Source organism: Brachypodium distachyon, chromosome 2, assembly GCF_000005505.3.
Source record: "Brachypodium distachyon strain Bd21 chromosome 2, Brachypodium_distachyon_v3.0, whole genome shotgun sequence".
NCBI lineage: Eukaryota > Viridiplantae > Streptophyta > Magnoliopsida > Poales > Poaceae > Brachypodium > Brachypodium distachyon.
This window is the reverse complement of record NC_016132.3, coordinates 30,619,026-30,638,162: the sequence shown is the minus strand read 5'-3', so window position 1 is coordinate 30,638,162 and position 19,137 is coordinate 30,619,026. Positions and strand designations below refer to the sequence as shown.

The 19,137-nt window shown below is 47.0% G+C and overlaps 1 protein-coding gene across 1 annotated transcript; it reads right to left on the bottom strand.

The window, feature by feature from the left end:
• Positions 1-10,976: 10,976 nt before the first annotated feature.
• LOC100828086 (lysine-specific demethylase JMJ18) lies at positions 10,977-18,358 on the bottom strand. The gene is made up of 11 exons (XM_010233254.3): positions 17,975-18,358; positions 15,452-15,502; positions 15,263-15,340; positions 14,661-15,176; positions 14,367-14,588; positions 13,929-14,090; positions 13,237-13,605; positions 12,200-13,151; positions 12,017-12,120; positions 11,728-11,925; positions 10,977-11,628 (listed from the first exon to the last, which is right to left on the bottom strand). Exons 1-11 carry the CDS (start codon positions 18,092-18,094, stop codon positions 11,305-11,307), a joined length of 3,096 nt encoding a protein of 1,031 aa, XP_010231556.1. The 5' UTR covers positions 18,095-18,358; the 3' UTR covers positions 10,977-11,304.
• Between the last annotated feature and the right edge of the window lie 779 nt (positions 18,359-19,137).

The following is a 19,137-nucleotide window of genomic DNA, read 5'->3' as shown; positions in this document are numbered from 1 at the left end:
TTGGACCTTGGTTGATCTGCCAGACGGTGCAAGACCCGTCGAGAGCAAATGGGTCTTTAAGAAGAAAACTGACATGGATGGAAATGTTTCTGTCTATAAAGCACGGCTTGTCGCGAAGGGGTTCCGACAGGTTCAAGGAGTTGACTACGACGAGACCTTCTCGCCCGTAGCGATGCTTAAGTCGGTTCGGATCATGTTAGCTATAGCAACCTATTTCGACTATGAGATATGGCAGATGGATGTCAAGACGGCTTTCCTCAATGGAAATTTAACTGAGGACGTGTATATGATACAGCCCGAAGGTTTTGTCGATCCGGCTAACGCTGACAAGGTATGCAAACTTCAGAAATCCATTTATGGACTGAAGCAAGCATCTCGGAATTGGAACATTCGCTTTGATGAGGTAGTCAAATCTTTTGGCTTCATCAAGAGCGATCATGATTCTTGTTTGTACAAGAAGTTTAGTGGGAGCAAAGTAAATTTTCTAATCTTATATGTGGACGACATATTATTGATGGGAAATGATGTCTTGATGTTGCAAGAAACCAAAGAATCATTGGAAAGGAGTTTCGCAATGAAAGATTTGGGTGAGGCAACTTACATACTGGGAATCAGGATCTATATAGATAGATCTAGGCGGCTCATTGGATTGAGTCAAAGTACATATTTGGACAAAGTGTTGAAGAAATTCAACATGGAATCGTCTAAGAAGGGATTCTTACCGATGTCCCATGGTGTAAAGCTTAGCAAGACTCAGTGTCCTTCGACAACTGATGAGCGAAATCGGATGAGTGCGATCCCGTATGCTTCGGCAGTCGGATCCATCATGTATGCCATGATTTGTACTAGGCCTGATGTTTCCTATGCTCTAAGTGCAACAAGCAGATACCAGGCTGACCCTGGCGAAAGCCACTGGGTAGCAGTTAAAAACATCCTTAAGTACTTGAGAAGGACTAAGGACATGTTCCTAGTTTATGGAAGTGAGGATGAACTCAGTGTAAAGGGTTACACGGATGCGAGTTATCTCACCGACTCAGATGATTCTCGTTCGCGACGCGCTGTGCTCATGGTGTAGCTGCCGCTGCGTGTCTTCGGCCTGTGAGTGGACTCACTGGCTGGCGCATGCGGCATTGTGGCCGCTCGCGCGGCTGGCTCCGGCACTGGGAGCCGCAGGCGCCCTCGGCCGGTTGTCTGCCGACGGCCAAGGAAGTGGAGGTGGCAGCTGCGACTGCTGCTGCTGCCACCGTGGAGGGGATCCCTGGTCCCCCCCTTGTGCTTGTGATGCACGCGCAACGTCATGGGACCGAGTGCGCATGGCGAGAGTGTCGCGCAAGTCGACCCGAGGCTCGTCTGCCTTCTTGGGCGGCATGGCGAGCTAGTCGTTGAAGATGTCGTAGGCGAAGAAGCCGATGTTGACGACGATGACGCCGGCGGTTAACCAAAGCTTTCTGCACGCCCTCCTACCTGGCACGCCAGATGTCGGAGCACGGTCTCCGACACCGGGGATGCCGAGCACCCCCTTTTTGGTTCGGTGGAGGGCGAGGTGATTGGTCCGGCGATCGCCGACGTGGCGATAGACACGAAGTGTAGACACAAAAGTTTTACCCAGGTTTGGGCCACCCGGGGGTGTAATTGTTGGGAATATGCCCTAGAGGCAATCATGTATGATGTAATTCCCAATGTATTCATAAATATTATTGAGTTGTCCTTGTTTGAACATCTGATATGTATCATTGAATATGTGATTTGATTGTGGAACTATGTATTCATGTTGTTCATACTAAATTGTCCTTAGTCATTGAGGTTGTGCTGGACACATAACCTAGACTAATGTGAAAGTTGGCTGATGACTCGGTTCCACTTGTCATGGGCATGGTGATGTCATTCCAGCTTACACGGACTCGGACGGGTAAACGGACTCACGCTTAGCCATTAGCAGTACCAAAAAACAGTGAAGAGCACTTAGCCAGAAAGATAGCGCCCGGGGACCCCCTGGCAACATGTAAACACTTGATCTGTAGTCAATACCAGTTCAGACAGTCAGGACGTAGGGTTTTACACCTCCGGGTGGCCCGAACCTGGGTAAAAACGTGTGTGCATGTGTTCTTAGCTTGCATGCATTCGGTGTACATTACTTTGCAGGTTGCGTAGGCCCATCGGCCACGCCGGCGATCGCCGGAGCGATCCCTGACGCCCCTGCCCCATGATGCCGCCCGCACCGGCCGGCGAGTCGAGTCGCGGGCCGAGGATACGCAGCGACAGCGGCACCATCAGCGTACCGCGTCGCGAGCGACGCCCGGGGGCTCACACCCTGCGCACCCGGAGGCGTCCGGGGCCAGAGCGGACAGCAACCACTCGGGAAGGCTGTTAGCAGGGGGCTGCCGGAGCCTGGAAAACAGAAATTCCGTTGCCGGATCACTCCGACATGGGGTCGTGTCATTGCCGGGTCCCCCGCAACGCACACCATGCGACAGCAGCGTCTTGGGAACGAAAGAGTACTCACACCCAAGTTTGGTATCGACCCTTCTGTACCATTTTTTCGTGCATTTCGAATTTTTTCGTAGCATCTTGGGCTTGGTAAGAATCTGACATGCAGGATAAGGATAGGGATCGGACACACGGTGATGCTCGTGGAGTACTCATGGGCCGTGTCGTCTAGCGGGGACCACTGGTGCGTGGCGACCGCTTCAAGGTTGTTACCGCAGGAGGGTGTCGCCACGGGTGCTGTGGTGTCTCGGCGCGCGTGGTGGCAGGATTTTTCACTGTGCCTACAAAAGGGCATGGTGGCCACGAAGCAACTCAGAGCAAAGCTAAGGAGATGGCTACAAAGGTGAGGGAGGCCGCAGAGACACGGTGGTGGTGCGTGCCATCAGTGCTCAGTGCCGATGGGTGCACTGGCAGCAGTGTCCTTACCGCATCCCTCCAGTAGGCGGTTCCAAGGCGAGGGTTGCCGCGGAGACACTGTGGTGGTGCATGCCATCAGTGCTCAGCGCCAATGGGTGCATGGCCACAACGTCCTTGCCGCGCCCCTCCAGCAGGCGTTCCAAGTGCACAAATGATACGTTCGACATGAGAAAAGACAGCTAAGTGCATTATCCTAGGCGTCTAGCTTTCTAATACTCAACGCGGGCTCGTTGGTGTGGGTCAGGTCTGGCGTGTGTCTGGAGTGTTAGAAGGACGTTTGCGGGGGGAGTGCGCTCCTCATGCGGCTTGCGGGTCCGTCGCGTGGGCGCGTGCTTGGGAGTAGCTAACCTGCAAGCGGAGTGGCTTGCCACTGCTGCTTGGCCCCAGGTTGGCACCGCGGGTCCGTCCTAGGTCCCTGGTCTGGTTAAGTGGGTAGTGTGTGAGTCCCCGGCAACACAAAGCGCAACACATGAGGACAGGAAGACCCACCCCACGAGTCAATTCCAGGAGCAAGTGCCAAATAGAACCAGAAAGCAAGATTTATGAAAGTAGCAAATGATTACATGGACTAATAAAACCATAATTGTTCAATAGCACCAAGCGCCACTTGCATGAAACAAAAGGAAAAACAAAAGCTTGCAGGGGACTATGACGGCTGGTTGCCGGGGTCTTCCGCATGGGGCTCCGGCTCCAGCTTCCTCTGCATCCGCTCCACCACTTCATCGACGAACATGCCCACTGCCCTGGTGTGGGAGGGGCCGTCCTCGCTGTCCGACCACGCGTCCAGCAGCGTCTCGAAGGGGAAGTCGGGGTGGTGGTGGTGCACCAAGGGGAGGATCGTATCGGCGATCTCCCTGGCGCACGATGCTATCTCCCCGTCGCAGAACTTGGAGATCCACACGTCGAGCTGTTGGGAATATGCCCTAGAGGCAATCATGTATGATTTAATTCCCAATGTATTCATAAATATTATTGAGTTGTCCTTGTTTGAACATCTGATATGTATCATTGAATATGTGATTTGATTGTGGAACTATGTATTCATGTTGTTCATACTAAGTTGTCCTTAGTCATTGAGGTTGTGCTGGACACATAACCTAGACTAATGTGAAAGTTGGCTGATGACTCGGTTCCACTTGTCATGGGCATGGTGATGTCATTCCAGCTTACACGGACTCGGCTAAAGAGTTTAGCGAGTCGGACTGACCCATATTGAGATGCAACGAGTAGGTCGTCATTTGCATGTCTCAATCAATGTAATCCTTAGACCTGAGGTTATCGCACAATCCGAGTTGTGGATCACCAACTTAGGTTCTGTCAAACGTTGTTCCGTAACAGGGCAGTTATAAAGGCAGAGTTCGGGTTGACTGAGAATCAAGCTGTGTGATGTGGATAACCAAGATGGGATTTTGCCCCTCCGACTGGAGAGATATTCTCTGGGCCCTCTCGAGTGATATGATTCGGGAAGCATGGCCATGCGCGACTTGGTTAATTGTTAACCGGGTCGATCGACTAAGAGTTAGTCGGATGAATCGTATATCACAGATCGAGAAGAGAGTTGAACTATTAAAGGGATGACGATTAATCGCCTATAGTTCGACAAGGTATATCGTGAGGCAAAAAGGGACTAAGACGTATGTCACATTGGAAGGTACGTCGTCATGACTCGATGGTACTTGGGAGTCGGCACGTTCTGCTAGGAGCCGCTACCGATTGATCGATTGTGAGTCGGACTCCAATCGTGTCCAAGTCGCCATGAGCCTGTGGGGTCACACACTTAAGAGCGGGAGCAAGTATTTGGTCGGGTTGGACCCGAACTGGAATTGGGCTGACAATGCGAGTTGGACTCGCAGGGTGGATGGGCCACAAGGCTTGGAGCCCACTTCCACTCGATATATAAGCAGGGGCGTGGGATGCCTAAAGGGCACGGTTTTTTCCACTCTCATGCGTTGAGAACCCTAGCCCGATTCAGTTCAACCGTCGCACCGGATCTAGCAGTCCGCCGCCGGAGCTCCTCCTCGCACGTGTGGATACCGGCAGAGGTGCTGTACGTTCAGCACTTCGACGATCGCGGGATTGGATCGGCTGGATCGGATCGAGGGACTGCACTGCATCAAGGCGCCGCATCAATAATCCGCAACTGCGCGTCTAGTGGTAATCCTCGTGGCCTTCTACCTCGGCTAGATCTTGGGAGTTCGCGTAGGAAAAGTTTTTGTTTATCTCTACGCGCCCCTTCAGTAATACCCTACGTCCTGCTTTGAGTTGTATTCACAAGTTTCGGTGCGTACAGATCATCCGGGGAATTCCCGGGTTGGCTACTTAGGTGAACGCTGTGCTATGTTCTAATCACTCGGGTTGGAACCCTTTGACCGGTGGCGTTGGTCCTCATTTTATAGACAAGGGGATACCACAGGTGCCAATGCATGCAGCGTGACACGTTGCCTAGACGCGTGTCACAGCCACACGGAATACACTTTTGCTCATCCATGCTGGATGCCATGCAGCACCCGGTCCAGTGTACACGGTAGAAAAAATGGTTCTCAGGGTAGTCGCCCTAGCCTTGCTAAGCAAGCCTAGGCCTGCTGATAAAACTCCTGTCAGTGCATTAAATGCACTGCGCCCGCCGTCTTGTCCTGTCTTCACTGTTCTGCGGGTCCCGCCTGCATGCCCGGGCGCGGGTTGCTGGGGTGCACCCTCCCGGCTAGCGCACCTGCTAGCTGCCGGGAGGCGTTCCTTCGGCTTCCCGGGACCAAGGTTCCCGTGAGCATCTTGTACTTGGCCCTTAGCTTTAACTTCGCCAAAGGCCGTCTCCTTGGGGCAAGCTTCCCGGACTTGCCGCTTCCCGGGTGGCCTTCCTGACGGGGCTTCGTCAATGGCGACCCACGCGTCCCGTATCAGTCGGACCCCGTGGGCCACTGGTACGACACGATACCTGTTTCGCCGATCGCAGTTTGCGACCCGGGGAGACCCCAATGTTTCCCTCGGGTGCGAGTCGCGCTCCCTACGACCTTAGGGAGGCGGGTCGAGGTCATCCTGGATTTCTCCTTCGGGGCGGGATGGAGTCCTGTCCCGCGGCTACCTTCGATTGTTGAAATATTGGCTGATACAAGAAGCCCCCACTTTATTCAATCCTTCCAGAATCTGTTTGTGAAGCCACGACCACGGGTCACTGTCGGGTGGCTGGATTGTTTGTACGTAGGTATTGGCTGCAAGTAAGGCAGCTTCCGGGGTTTCTGGTATCATATCGCCGTGGTCGTCAACTGACATGAAGCTTGGAGCCAGGTTTCGGGTCGTGTGATCACGACGCGAGATGTTTCGTCTGGGGAGATCTCTGGGAGGTGTGGCTCCATCAAAGTCACTGAGTGAACCCGGGCGAGTTCTTTTGTGTGCCTGGATATCTTCATCCAGTTTCTTCAGCCTCTCCGCTTCAAGCTTTTGCTTGACGAAATTCTCCTTTTCTTTGTTCAGGTCACGTTGGGCCTGGCAAGTGAGTTGGCATATAATTGCAACTCAGCGATGGTGGCATCCTTCATGAGGACTCCCGACTCAAGAGCTGCCTGGACTCGAGCTTTCTCTGCCGCAGAATATCCAGTCGGTAGACTTGCGGATGCACTCGCGACCGGAGGAGTTTGCTTTGGGGCGACGGGATTTGTCATGAAGACTTGAGCAATGGCGCACTCGGGCGCAAGATCGCTGCTGCTATGGTAGCCTTCCCGCTCTGAGCAGTTGCCGACGTCGCCTGGGACGGGGCTTTCTGCAGACTGGGGTGGATTGCTGTCAGAATCGGAGCAGGTTCCTAGGGAAACCTGCTCTGTTTCGTCGGGTGAACCCGGCGAGGTGAGGTTGTCATGGAAACTCCCTTGTTCTGAGCGATCCCCAGCGTCGCTAGGGACGGGGCTGTCCGCACGTGAGGATGGATCGTCTTTAAAATCAGAGCAGGTCCAAGAGGGGACTTGCTCTGCCTCCTTGAGTAGCTCCGACGAGCTTGTCGGCGGGTCTTTCTCTGAAGAAGAAAGGAGAAGCAATTCTTCCGGAGTCGAAGGAGTCGGACACGGTAATCGAAGGATACCGGATCGGACATGGAACTCGCCGAATATGAGGTCCAAGCGGGCATCAAGCTTGTCCAAGACTGCGGGGTTGGACTGGAGGCGAGCGGCAGAAGACTCGAGGATCGTCGACTCTGCCTGAGTCGATGATGGTTCTGCTGGATCTGGAACCGCCAAGGTCGTGTTTCCAACACACGTCTTTCCCACAGACGGCACCAATGACGAAGATGTAACTTCGACAATGTCCATATTGATGGACTTGTGTCAAGGAAAGATTTTGAGTGTGTATTGGCGAACTCGTCGGCTAACAAGGACATAGGGGACACGATTTATCCAGGTTCAGGGCCCTCGATGAGGTAATACCCCTACGTCCTGCTTGTCAGATCTGTATTGATGAGTCGATTACAATGGGTGCCGCAGAGTCTAGATGCACCGAGTCGACGAGTGCGTCTAGGCGACTTGTATCTAATTTGGGGTGTTCTCTTGGCTCCCCCTCCTAGTCCTTTATATATGCAGGAACTCAGATCTCAGGTAGAGTCCAATTCGGTTACAATGAGGAGATATACTCTAATTAACCTTTCTTATCTTGAGTCGCAAGATTTGGCATGTAAACTCCTGGAGTCGAAGTAGGCTTCCTTGTGGGCCCCCAGCTGGGCTGTACCGGGTATACTCGAGTCAAGTACGTGGTTAGTCATAACCACGTCACCCGACCTTCGAGATCCTGCCCGGGAGACGGTCGATAAGGCTTTTGGGGAGCATTCTTACTCGACTGCTTACTTCATCACGTCGTTGTTTCATCGACTTCTTCATCACCAATTGCCAACATCGTTCCCAACAACACCGATCCCGCGGCTCAGGCTATCGTCAAGCTTCGCAGCAACAGGCTGCCCAACTCCAACATCAGCAGCAGATCAAACAACAGGTAACTGATGCTACCTAGGCACAAACAAGCGCTAGCCGCCAGTGGCGGATCCAGAGGGTGGACCACCCTGAAATTTTTTTATACCTCAGGTATGCCATGGCAAAAAGGATAAAACAATAAAACAAAATACATTTATATGAACAATGTCACTTGTGGACCACCCTAGACCTTTGTGCTGGATCCGCCACTGTCGGCCGCTGCACAGGAGGTTGCCAAGGCGGCAGCTACCGTAGCTAGTGTGAACATCGATGCTGCTAGGCTCATCACCGACTTCAACAAGGAACAACCAACTCAGGAGAAGAGCACCGTACCGTACGTAATTTGCTCTTTTTTGTTGATTATGATTAGCAGTTATATTATTCATGCCGTGGAATTAGACCTGTTTTGTTGTTGTGCATTACTATTTAGCTTGTCTATTTTGCATGATATAATATGATACATGGCTTATGCCATGCTTTTCTGGATTAAATATTCACTAAAAATTACCTAATTATTCAATAGTTTTCGCTCTTGTTCTTTCTCGCCTATCGGGCTCTGCTGAATGCTTCGTTCTTCATTGTTAAGCATCAATGATTACTCTAAGTTGCCTTCACCAGTTGTTGTCGGTCATGACCCGTTGCTGCCAAAAAAAGGAGGGTACAATCACCCTTGTGAACGCACACACATCCTATCCTTATGAGCACCTTTGAGAGATTGAGCACGCAGATCTTGATGTTGATGAATCCATCACAGGTGTCTCGCTGTTGGTGGATACACCACCGACCACTGAAAGAATAGTAAAATAATGTCGATTAAATATTGAAATAAATTTAGAAAATCTGAGCGCACGTGCCAAGTATATGACTTGAACCTAGGTGAGTTGGTTCCACCGTAAAAAAGCAAACCACCTAAGCTACACATAGTTCAACTTTTTTTTTGTGTTTGCCTTGGGAGGGTTGTCTATGTTTTGTGATTGCGTTTGTGCAGTCATTGCATGCTTTGGAATTATTTGTTTGACTATATTGTTTTCTGGGAAGAGGTGCATGTCCGTTGAATGTCTCTTTTCTTCGTGTTTGGGTGGTTCCTGTTCGTGGGTTTTCGCTTGTCCCGGCAGCTCTTCTGGGTCAGGGTGTTCACCGCTTTGCTTCCTCTCCTATGTTCACTTTGTTTTTGCTTTCCTTTGATGGCCTTGTTCGCTCTTTCGTTGATGAGACACGTTTGGGATAGTGGTTGTATGTTTGTTCTTCGGCTGTTTTTGTTTTCGATTGTTTCTTTGTTTGGTCTAATTAGTTTGTTGATTCTTTTTCAGCTTTTTTTGTTTTCGGATGTTTCTTTGTTTAGTTTAATTAGCTTATTGTATGTGCTCTCTTCATCCCGTTTTTTATTGCAGACGCAGCCACGCAGTCTGATCTGTGCGCGTTGGTCGTGGCTTTCGTTGGGTCTCACGCATGTCGATGGGTCTTTATCTTCCGGTGCCTCTTTTTCCTTCTTTCTAGCTCGTTGTTCTCTTTGTCAGTTCCTACGGTGTCCCTGCGTGTGCTTGTGTCTGACGTTTGTGTGGATACGATCTCGCTATACTCGGTTCCGTGGTTTTTGCTGTACTGAAGTCAGCTGTAGATGTGTGTTCTTAATTTGGACGTGGTGATCTAACTATTGCCAGCTATATGGCAGCTAAATACCCATTATGGTGTATACGAATACTAGTACTGTATACTTCCTCCGTCTCATATCAAGTGACATTCTATTAATGTATCTAAACGCTTTTTAGGCATAGATGCATTCATATTTGAGCAAATTTGAGTCAATTAATATGGGACGGAGGGAGTAATATATTGCACGTCACTATAAACTAACAAATATATGCTTAAAATATATCATAATATTATAATATATTGTTTTATATTATGCAATCCATATATGTTAGTATCTTGACGTATCAGATAAACAAGTGATGCAAAAATAAGACAAGCAAGCAATACAAAAGTGATGGCAGTCGCGGCCATTTTAGTGTGACGTCACCACTTCGCTGTTAAATTTTTGGAAAACGTGAAAGGACTAGCTAGCGGAATTTAAGTTGGTATTGTCTATACTAGCAAAAGAACCCGTGCGATGCTATGGAACAACGGAAAGTGTATCAAGCACGAGCCGGTGGAGGCGAAGTCTGGACAATGATTTTTCGATTGGATTGATTTCTATACTGAGATTGATACCGAGATTTTTTGTTTGGGTTCGGATTGATTTCCATACTGAGATGGATACGAAGAATTTTGGATTTCATGCTAAGAAGATTGATTTATTTTAGGACTGTTTGTATTATGTTGTGACAAATTTGGACCGTACGATAACTTTCGGTAAATCTAAACCGTAGAATTTCTGCTACTGAAATCGTGAATAAGGCGGGAGGGAAAGAAAATAAGGGGCAGTGACATATTGATTGTAATTTTAATGAAGTTGACCGACCAACACCGATCACCCATCATCACCGATTTCAATTTAATATATTGTAATAGATTATTGGTTACACCTTTATACAGGTGCTAAAGAGTTCATGTTGACGTTTCGCCAAAACAAGCCACTTTGGTATCTCTAACAGACCAATCAGATTGACATAGATAACTTTCGTATGGGTGGTAACTTTCGAGGCAAAACAAAATTGTCTATTCGCAAAAAGAAGAAAAGAAGAAAAGAAGAAAAACGCAAAACAAAACTGACAATGAATACATATCGTAGTTTGAGAAATATTTTATTTTCAAATTACAGATTTCCAAAGAGTCTCTCACCTGGGGATGTTTTTTTTTTTTTGACAGGGTTGGCTTGCTATGTTCTGCAACTCGCCCAGCCAGCACGTGTACGGTCACGCGTTAGATGACATTTTGCATTATCCTACGTACTTAAATGGAGTTTTAGAACTGTACCCGAGGCCACAATTGACAATCTACCAAGTTATCAACCGTATGTTATGGAAATCAAGGGTGCAATATATTCATCGCCATTATTAAGGACAAAACATAATTGCTTGCCATGTTAGCTATGAAAATGAGGTGAGATCCACCAAGTGCCAATCCATGATATGATGAAAAAAGTTACTAGTCTCACACAAATTGGCAGTAATGTAATGCACCATATAATGAAAAACAATTTCTTCATTTCTTTTCCAATTTCCAGCAACAAGGTTATGTACATGTAAACTTTTGATAAACGAATGATCAACTTGTTACATTGGTTACGACGAACCAGCCTAATCAGGACAGACTAGAAAACACAACGACTTGTTGCCATCGAGTTAGAATAAATTGGGATCATGCCAGGCTTAATGGAAGATCAGGTAATGCAAGTCTACAAGGATGCAAATCAATGGTGGCTCTAGTTCAATTCTAATGGTTCCCTAGGGAAGCTTTCTAACATGACTTATTAAAAATGATTCACCTATCCAAGACACTATTTATCTTCGACTCATCCTGCACAGTGGCGACTGCCACTCCAGTTGCTACTGCTATGCTCTTGGCTGCTGAATACTTTGCTTGTGTCAATTAATTCTGGTTCTTCTGGTAGTTTAGCCTTCTTAAGCAGCCTACCGAGTTTAACCTCCTCAGCACAGGAGTTATGGCGGAAACTTGAGTGTTCTGACTCATTACTGGTAATATCAACCCCAGGTAACCTTATAGGGGAATTATTCATGCCATTCACAGACCCTGAAGGGAGTTCTTTCACAGGAGGCATATGCTTCGACAACCAATATTCTAAGCACCTGTGATTGGGATCTAGAGCCTCGATTTCCTGTGAAACAGCAAACAATTTCTTAGTAAATTTCAATAACCTGATGCTCCAACGTGATCATCTCAGAAAAACGGAGTTATGCATCTCTCAGAAATCTACCTGAATGATTGGTGGGAAAGAGAAACCAAACATTTCAAGCCCATTTACAGAATTGGTGGATAATATAGCGCGTCCGCCAGATTTTCCAACCCTATGCTGCTTCTCTATTTCTTCATTCACTCTGTCCCTCACGCTGTTCCAGCATTCCATTGGAGAAGTGTGAGTAAAAGAAATCTCAGGAAGGTCCTCCACAGTCACCTGTGATTAGTTTGGGAAGGAAGCCGTCATGTCAGAAGAAAGCAAAAGAGGTCCAAGACTTAAAATAGGAGGCATTTAGATTCACATATACCTTAAACAATGGTCCAAGAAGTCCAGCATCAAGAACTTCTGAAACGTAGCCACATGTCTTTGTTGGATCTAGTACACTGTGAAATGTAACTCGACTCCTAAACCCTGCGAAGATGCCATTTCTTCTTAATTTAACATTTTTATTTACAATGAAAATACTGATTGCAATATTTAGTGCATGTACCTTTTGGAAAGATAGCTTGATGGTTGCACCAGTTTTTGCCTACCATCACTGTACCATATTCAAGTGGCTCAACTGTACTCCATAATATCGTTGGCCTGGAGACTTCATCAAGCTGGCTTGTAGAAGGCTTGACCAGTTGACTTACCTGGGAATCCGAAGTCTTGGCCACATTGCATTCAATATCAAAACCAAACAGTTTCTTAGTAGTTTTTGAACTTGGGGTAGAATTTCCTTTTGGACATGACAACTCAGATAAACACTTGGAGGACTGTGAAAATTGGGAATTTGAAACAGGTGGGTTTATTGCTGTCACCGTAGACTCTGAATCGATAGCTATTTTGTCCTTGTCATGCTTTTCTGAAGCTGTACATGAAGAGCTCGAGAAACATGCTGCATTGGATGTGTCAGAACTACGCACTAGCTCATTTTTTATTCCAGGACTAGATTTATTTTCCATGTTCACATCAGCACATTTATTCTGAACTTTCTTTTCTTTCTGATTTCCTGCTATCTTATCAAGGTCATGAAAGTCATCAAAGCCACAACCAATGTTCAGATCAATTGCTGATTCAGGTAACTCTTTGCTTTTACTGAAGTTCATATTGTTCTGCTGCTGCCTAGAACCAGATTGGCAAAGAAAGTCTTGATCGAACTGTATCCACCGGTACACTGCAGCTGAATCTCCCTCCAGAGCTGCAACAAGAGCATTTAGCTCCTCCATGCTGTATCGATATAACAAATATTTTCTGCCACTTTCACATGAACATAGAAGATTTGCATGGTTTAAGCAAGCAAAACGGTCTGGTGAACATTTGCAACTGACAGCAGATAAATGGAGATCATAAAAGCATGAAAAGCATTCCCGGTCTGTCGAATCATAATCCTGATCCATCTTCTTGCATTGCAAAACAGCATTCATTTCCCGTGCTGCACCTTCCATTTTGACCCTTGTCTGAAATAATGAACCAAAAGTACAAGTAATAACTACTTTTTTTAGTGAAAACTGACAAATAGTAAATGCCTAAATTAAGAAGTACCTTAACTGCACTTGTCAGCATTCCATTCTTTCCACAGGTATCCAGCCATAGATACTCTGTCTGACCACTCCTGCAGTTGCCAAGGTTTATCCAAAGTTGTCTGAGAGCTCTTTGAGCAGATTTTAGTAATAACTTATCATGCGATATTGATGTCTTGCGCCGCTGCTCTCTGTAGAGCTCGACTGCACACTGTCCATGGGGCAGCCAATCCACAGGAGCAACATTTACTGCCTCTGCACAGTTGAACCCACAGTTGAACCCAGAATGATAAGCTCGCGGTAGTGTCAGAACAAACTCGCCAGGATTCTGAACAACACGGTAAACAGGAATTCCTTCTGACTTTAGAACAGAAGGGGATAACTGTGTAACCTGCACAAGGAAAATTCAGAAAGAAATGGGTGAACGTGCAAATATATAATTGTATAATGCACCAAGATGAGTTGTTAGCATATGAAGTTATGAACATATTTTGCTACATGCTGGTGGAGATTAGCAGTAAAATAGTTTATTCTAATAGTAATCCAATTATAAGACGTGACAATATTATGATTAAAAGCAGGCACCGAACCAAATAAAGTACCACTGCACAAGGAAAGGGCATATAATGTTATTGTATCTGAAATTTTTAGTTTACAAACAATGAGTTCAGGTTATCAGAATCACTAGGTCATTACAGATCATAAAAATGTTACCAGTTCATGCAGGAGATCCGGCTGTTCTTCAAATAGTCTTGGTAAGTTCCTTTTCATAGCTTCTTCCAGCTTCACCGCGTCATCACCGCGAACACCATACCATACTTTTTGTTCACCAAAATGCATGTAATTCAGAGAATAAAGGAAATGATCTTCCACATGCTGCAACAACGTTAATAACAAAGATATATGACTATATGAGAACATGTGCCATAAACACAGTTATCACTTCTTTTTATATAAAACTATGATGTCATGGAACATACCAAAAGGATCGCATAGCACAAAAGATGAGGCAGCAATACTAAATATGCATTCGACGAGCAAGGTCTAAAGCGACCATATTACTTCACGGTTCGTTCAAGTACAAAATTTTAGAATCATTATACTATTGTATCTTCACACCACGGATGACAAATAGAAAAGAGATAATCTTACCCAGCAGAATGATGAGAAACACATCCCAACATAAAGCCAAGGGACTACAACTCCAGATATATCCTCCGTTTCAAATGAAAGAACAGACCCATGCTGCCGTCGCAGATTATTCAAGTTCCAACAAGATAAACAATATGGATCTTGCTTATTTGCATCTGATAGAGACAATTTCGGGAATCCACTACCAAACGTTGCAGTATCCAAGTCAGCCCCATAATCCACCTAGTCAAAGAACCATCAGTACAAAGTAAAATCCTAATAATAACAAAATCTACATATAAGAAATCGGAGTACCTCGACTTCATCATCAGGGCATACTACTATCCGCCAGTATTCTCCCTCAATTTCCTCAACTGATGGTCGCCATATTTCTTTGTGGTTCTTGATTTCAGAAAGAGAAATTTCATCACTTCCCTTCATTCCAAAATACCGCTGCTTAAACTCGTCTGCATATTTCTGAAATTCCTCTAGTGTGAAATCTGAGCCCGACTGAAAACCAAACTTCTCTTCCGAGTCAGCATTTTCTGAGGCATTTGCGCTAGGTCGCCTGCGAAACATCCCAAACCTCAGACGCTTTCTTCGCTTTCTTTTCTTCTGAACTCGAGGTTGTGTTCTTTTCTTTGTGGGTTCCCGGTTTTGAAGCTTGTCAACTTCTTGAACTCGGGTATTGAACTCTGTACAGTCCCAGAAACTCTTCTCCTTTAGAGGACATGGTGGTCTCCAAGAAGGCGGTGGAACAATACGACAAATTCCATACTTTTCTGCTTGTGGACGAATGCTAGTAATGTACCCAATGGGATCTTCAAATTCCTGATGTGAAAGAAGATTATATATTGTTATCCAAAACAGCATACCGCATAACATAATTCTTGTAGCGAAGAGAATAGACCACAAACCTCTTCAGTTGGGGTGAAAACAGGAGCATCATCAATTTCAGGTCTGTGTGATTCATATGGATTCCACTTTCCATGGGTCTATCCATAAAACGAAAGGAAAGGAGACAAGCAAATTAATAATAATATAAATACAGGGGATAGGAAATGACAGCTTTGCGCTAATCAAGTTGAAACGTTTCAAGGGCTTACAGTTGCCGTTCCGCCGCCATCTTCCTCACAACTCCTTGATGAGCAGAGGTCCTAAGAAAGAATAGTCGAAATTTCTGAATTAACATTTTACTTAACTGCAAAACGTACAAACATGATTGGATGTGCTCCCAATTAATTGCGCAGCGGGGGTACCCAAACAGAACAGGAGTACAAAAATGTATTCCCAATAGGCCAAGAACCAAATTGATCGGGTCAGATGTACCCAGATTTTGCACTGCAATTTATACAATGAAGATGATCTATTGGGGGGACATTTGATCTTTTTCCACAAACCAAGCACATCAACACAAACGATTATTACTTGGGAACAGATGACAATAGTCGAACCATCCAAATTGCACAACAATTTTGAACCACACAATGCTAAGACATGCTAGAACTGATGCAAATCGGCTGGGGCATCAAAGTGGCACACCACTTTTAACCCCATAGCTCTAATCCATGCGAATTTGCTCGACTAATGTTTTCGCATAGACCACTGGGAACCAGCAACGAACACATGCCCTCCACAAATTCGCATCTCACTACTGCACAGATCCACTGAGCTAATATTGCTCTAGAATTCAATCATGACTGACGCATCGAAGTTCAGAAGAGAAAACTCTAAACACAACTCATACAGAGAAACAGAACACAAATTACATCTCATCAATCAAACCAGACTGCACTACTGCTCCTGAACAAAACAGGTCACCAAGAACAGTTCTTGAACAGGAACAGATGCATATGGTAGAAAAAAAATGGCCAGATCTACAAGTATGTAGTATCCACGAGACCGGTACCTGCGATGTCATGGCCATGGAGCCCGGCTCCGACGAGGCAGCGGGACCGCACATCCGCCTCTTCTCACGGCGCTGGGGCCTGCCCAGGCCGCCGCCCTTCTCCTCCATAGGGGAGGCAGAGGAAGAAACCATGGGCGAGATTTGTTGGTGGTCAGAGGAACCTACCGCGGAAAGGAGAAGTCCTCACCCCTGCACCGCGGTTTGGTTTTATGGGGGAGGTAAGGAGCCTAGCACGTGCTCAGGGCCGGGGGGGTGGGATGGGGTGGGGGGCAGGGGACCGCACAAGGAGTTGTGCTTGGGGTGCCGTGACCAGCCACTATATCTTACTTGGTTCGTGCCCTGCACCCGAGGGTGACCACACAAGGAGTTTTGTTCGGGGTGCCATGACCAGCTGCTATATCCTACTCGGTTCATGCCCTGCACCCAGGGGAGGGGGGGGGGGCACACAAGGAGTTGTGCTCGGGGTGCCGTGACCAGCCGCTATATCCTACTCGGTTTAGGCTAGAGCAGTTTTAAGTTTAACAAAACCAATAGTCCCTCAAAACTAATATATGTACGTGCATAACTAATATAGAAAAAATATTGGCAACAGAAAACTGTCCAAAACTAATTAACTTCAAATTAGTGAGATTGGTTTTTAGTCAATTGAAGGTTTCTATAATAGAGTGAATGCTTTCCAAATTAGTTTTGACGTGCAACTAATTGTGTCACCATAATTGATAGGTTAGGCAGCTGGGTGAACCTGTGGCATTGGTGGGTAAATAAAACTGTGTGGCCGAAAATTGAAGGGTTTGTACCTGTGGGCTGCAGAGCTCGATTTCCAGGCTGGCTCATAAACGGAATCCAGACTCCAGAACGCTGAATGTTGCCGAACAAAATCTAAATTCAGGATCTCTAGCAGTGGAGCGAGGAACCAGGATCATGGAGCAAGATTTTGGGATGTTGGGAGCCTGGAGAGCTCCCGAAAGGACCCTTAGTCAAATTACTTCATAGGTCGAGATCTCTATCTTTCTTCAACATAATCCATGGAATTTCCAATCAATTTGTGCAGAGTTAGTACCCAACCAGAACAGGAGTACAAAATTGTATTCCCAATAGGTCAAGAACCAAATTGACCAGGTCAGATCTACCCATATTTTGCACTGCAGTCTATGGAATGAACATAACTTTTGAGGGGACATTTGACCTTTTCTCGCGCAAATCAAGCACATCAACACAAACGATTATTACTTGGTAACAGATGCTAATGGTCGAACCATCCAAATTGCAACAATTTTGAACCCCAAAATTCTAAGACATGCTAGAACAGATGCAAATCGGTCGGGCATCCAAATTGCACACCACTTTTAACCCCATAGTTCTAATCCATGCGGATTTGGCTCGGCTAATGTTTTCACATCGACCAACGGGAGCTAGCATCAAGCACATCCCCTCCACAAATTCACATCTCATTACTGCACAGATCCAACGAGCTAACATTGCCCTAGAATTCAATCACCACTGACGCATACAAGTTCATAGGAGGAAACTACAAACACAATTCATACAGAGAAACAGAACACAGATTATATCTTACCAATCAAACCAAACAGCACTAGTGCTCCCCAACAAAACCATAGGGGTCACCAAGAACAGTTCTTGAACAGGAAGAGACACGTATATGGTATTAAAAAAAAGCATGGTCTGATCTAAAGGTATGTAATATCGACGAGACCGGTACCTGAGATGTCGAGGCCGTGGAGCCGGGCTCCTGCGAGGCAGTGCGGCAGCGCATTCGCCTCTTCTCACGGCGCGGGTGCCTGCCCTCCTCCTCCATAGGGGAGGCAGAGGAGGAACCCATGGGCGAGATTTGTTGGTGGTCAGAGGAAGCTATCGCGGAAAGGAGAAGTCCTCACCACTGCGTCGCGCTTTGGTTTCACGGAGAGGTAACGAACCTCGCACGTGCCCTGCACCCAGGGACCCGCACAAGGAGTGCTGCGACCGGCCGCTATATCCGAGTCGGTTTAGGTTAGCCCACCGTGGGGGCACCTAGGGCACGTGCCCGGGCTCGCCGGCGCCGGCTCTCGGAGCTCCGACGGGCTGTTTTTTTTTTCGAATCGCCCGTGTCAGGAACCGATCGTGGCCTGAGAACGAACACTCGATTCGATTATCTGGAGACCAAAGCGTTATTTCCTTCTTAATGTCCTGTCTCCGACTGGGTCTTCTTTTTGTCGTAACGGAAAAAATAATTCGCTCCGGAGTTAATTAAGAAGAATAGAATTACTCACTTAATTAACGGAAAACCGGATAAAAATCGTAACAAAATGTTCATAGCACCGTCCTGAAACATGACCGTACCAAGGACCACACGGCCGACCTGAACACCCACACTCACTCAACGCACGCTGCTGAAAGAAGATTTCCGTCGAGGTTGCACGCAGAAGTCATCGTCATCACGCAAACACTCCTCTTGAACTGGCGACTCCGACTTCCTTCACCAGCTTCCAAGAACGGGTACTCTGCCCTCACAGGCATGCAAGTTTGCATCGACCCATGCCAAACAACCGGCCACCCTCGCTAGCGAACCAAAGACGCCAATTCTGATGGCGAGTTTCGGAGGATCGATATGCAAGGCCTGCGTTGAAAAAGGATCCCAAAGATCGGACCACGTATCACTCCTCTGAGCTGTTGACTCCGACTCCCCAACAACGAAGCAACCAACTCTAGAAAGCCAACGGACACGTCGGAAAGACTGACTACCAGGACCAAAGCCGCAGCCCCACCTCTTCCCAACACCGCCGTCGCTGCCACAAAAGTCGGCAACGGACACCATGCAGACAGCCCGCCAACAACCACTAGTTTCACGACAGGTGAGAACCCCAAAAACGATGCCACCAAAGAAGG